This window comes from Mchenga conophoros, linkage group LG5 (assembly GCF_057382185.1).
Source record: "Mchenga conophoros isolate Kocher_MC1m ecotype Shallow Benthic linkage group LG5, M_conophoros_male_GT1.1, whole genome shotgun sequence".
NCBI classification, from domain to species: domain Eukaryota; kingdom Metazoa; phylum Chordata; class Actinopteri; order Cichliformes; family Cichlidae; genus Mchenga; species Mchenga conophoros.
In genome coordinates, this window is record NC_140530.1 from 26,752,579 (window position 1) to 26,755,600 (window position 3,022).

Here is a 3,022-nt window from a genome sequence, read left to right on the forward strand (position 1 = left end):
AGAATGAGCAGCAAAGGAGAGAAAGACAAAGTTTTACCATGCAGCTGCCACAGTTTGGTCTCTGCTGCTTTCTGTGCTAAGAGAATAAAAAAATGAAAGGAGTCATGTTCAGACAGTCAGCTGAAATCTGTTTCATCTGCACATCAGGTATTTATTTAATTTTGCATTATACATCATAACCAGATCACTGTTTACTTTGCAGCTTAACACAGACATAAACAAACCATAACATGTAGATTGATATTTAGCAATTTCAGGTCGAAGAAGTACGGTTACTTCCTTTAATACTTCCTTACATAAATAAAAGAGCAAAAGCATAAAGGGTCATATTTTTCTGATCACTCTTTGCATGCAAATAATTATCATGAGCACATCTATAATGATAAAAGCCCCATCCGTATATGAAGATCAACATTTGGGTAAAATAAATGAAGCTAAAAAACCTTTTACATGGAACATGACTAATGTACCCCTCTGCTGTTACACCCATTCTTTAAGCAAGAATGGTTTCCTGCTGTATGTAGCAGACTGCAGTGTGGCATAAGCGAGCCAGGTGGGGAACACTTTGACCACACATTGGTGGACATACATGCACATGACCAATAGAAATGCAGAGTGACAGGAGTGGGCATTTATAGCACACATAAAAACCATGAGTGATCATAAAAACTTTTTTGGGGGTCCCCTCAAACCTAGTAGTCAGTGCAGTGCATAATACATTTTATTGTGAAAGGGCTTTAATGCTGACATCCCTTAAACCTGCATTAATGGGTGCCAAACAAGTCGTCTTGCTGCGTCAGGAAAATAACCCTCTCACTAATTAAAAGAAATGAAATCTTATTATTGAATATAGCATAATGCTCCTTTTGCTTATTGGATAAGCAGAAGAAAATTCATGGAGTTTGTCATGTATTATATTATTAGGTTTGCTTCAGTCCACCAAACAATGATAGTTGTTACATCCTTATATATAGAATCTATGGTACAATTGCAAGAGGTTCCTGACGGGTTACTGGTCGCACAGGATCAACAGCCAGGTCTACATTCTTTCTGCTGGGATCATTGCTAATCCATGAAGTGTGTCAAAGTGAAAGAAGAAAGATTATTGTCAACAACGACCATCACACACGTTACATAACTACATGGAGAGGACGTTGTGATATCTTTAGAGGGTGTGGATTCACTGAGTTAAAATATGGAAACTGTGTCTCAGTAAAAGTGTGTCTGAAGGTGTGTATGTGTGTGTCAGTATCAGGATCAGAGAATGACAGTTTTCCTTTGGCCCAGTCCAGATGAACTCTGATCCTCTGAAATCTCTTTCTTATTGAGAGAACAGTTGGGGGGCCGTCACTGGAGTTTGCTGTGTACTCACCATCACAGAAAACAAGTTTTAATAAGTTACATTTTTTGTCTTCACTGTTGGCAGATCTCGAAAAGACTCCTAGTGCCCAGACTGGACTGTCTCCAACTTCAGCATCCCAGCTGTGAATATCTGAGTTGAAGCCCTCAGAGCCGAGGACGGAAGGATAGAGATAAATCCTTTCAGGGTTTTCGGGAACCTTCTGTTTCCTTGCACGTCTCACACTGGTTAGATTTTCAGACAAGATGAGATCTGGATGAGCAGTGTTTGGATCCAAAATCACAGGAGTATATGAAATAATGTCCTTCATGTTGCTCCAGATGTTGAAGGACAAGTTACCCAGGTGTTCAGCAACATCAATCAGAGCACCTGAGACCAGTTGAGGAACATCAAGCACGGATAGCTGCTGGACTCTTTTCACTGCAGCTTTGTAGTTGTGTAGGAAAGAGATGTCTTCAGCTCTCACCTCCCTCTCTGTGGCTCTGATTGTGCCTGAAAGATCTGCAATCTTTCTGCTCAGAGTTTCAATCTTTACCTTCATCTTCTGACTCTTTTGCTTCTCTTCATCTTTTAGAGCAGCAATCCTGGCATCCTCTTCGTTTTGTAGAAACTGGCGAAGCCTCGTAAACTGCTGCTTAATCTGCTTTTCTGTCTCCTGGGTTTGAACACTAATGTGTTCTGCAGTTTGCACACATTTCCCTTTAACTTCCTCGTAGAGCTTCAGTTTCTCCTTTAAAGGCTTCAGACATTCCTGGAGCTCCTGTTTGTGAGTGTGCGCAGCTTCATTGATGGGGCTGAATCTGTGGTTGACGTGCACTGCTGAATCTCGACAGACAACACACGCTGGCTCCTGATGGTCCAGACAGAAGAGCCTGAGATTCTCAGAATGCACAGTGCAAAGTGTCTGGGAACCTCTTGAAGCTCTCTGTTCTGTGTTCTGTAAATACGCCTCACATAGGTTCTTCAAAGCCAGGTTACGGGGTGGATTACTCTGTAAAGATATCGTCTTACAAACCGGACATTGCTTTATTGGTTTGTCAAGCCACCATCTCTGCAGACAGGCTTTACAAAAGCTGTGGCTGCATGACAAGATAACAGGATCTTCAAAGATGTCATGGCAGACGGGACAGGAGAGATGGTCTTCTGACTGTGTGGTCATTTTCTCTCTGAAAGACGCTTTAAGCAGAGCAGATACACAGATAAAAAAAATCTTAAAGTTCCTTTACCCACCTAATCTTTTTCCCCCCTCAATGACCTCCACAAACATTCTAGTACTCACAGTATCAGGCGCTCTTTTCTGCAGCTCGTTTCCAGAGCAGACTTCGTAGTTTATGCTGATAGCGAAAGTAATTATCTGTCAATGTGTGTCTGTATTCTCTGCACAACTGCTCACATGAATCTGTGAATTCACTTTTATTGGTTGCCTCAGGTCGAGTAAGTCAGCAATGGGGTGGAGTTTTATTTCACCCTGTTGTTCTGGCTTTGTCCTTTTGCTGATGCTTTCACAGATGAGGAAACCCAGCTTTTGTGCTCTGGTACAACTGCAATGGTGGAAAAAAATCCCACTGATGATGCAGAGGCCTCAAAAATGCATAAAATCTCATGTATCAAATATGTTACACATCACAATAGATAGATGTATGTGTAATATTTCTTTGCTAC

At 41.4% G+C, this 3,022-nt stretch overlaps 1 protein-coding gene across 1 annotated transcript; it reads right to left on the reverse strand.

Annotated features, from left to right (window-relative positions):
- Nucleotides 1-200: 200 nt before the first annotated feature.
- Nucleotides 201-2,658, reverse strand: LOC146574739 (nuclear factor 7, ovary-like). Its single transcript, XM_085275605.1, has 2 exons — nt 2,640-2,658; nt 201-2,536 (listed from the first exon to the last, which is right to left on the reverse strand). Exon 2 carries the CDS (start codon nt 2,517-2,519, stop codon nt 1,131-1,133), a length of 1,389 nt encoding a protein of 462 aa, XP_085131731.1. The 5' UTR covers nt 2,520-2,536; nt 2,640-2,658; the 3' UTR covers nt 201-1,130.
- Between the last annotated feature and the right edge of the window lie 364 nt (nt 2,659-3,022).

Excerpts from the sequence above, each read along its gene's own strand:
- LOC146574739 (XM_085275605.1), bottom strand. The coding sequence starts at position 2,519 with ATGACCACACAGTCAGAAGACCATCTCTCCTGTCCCGTCTGCCATGAC.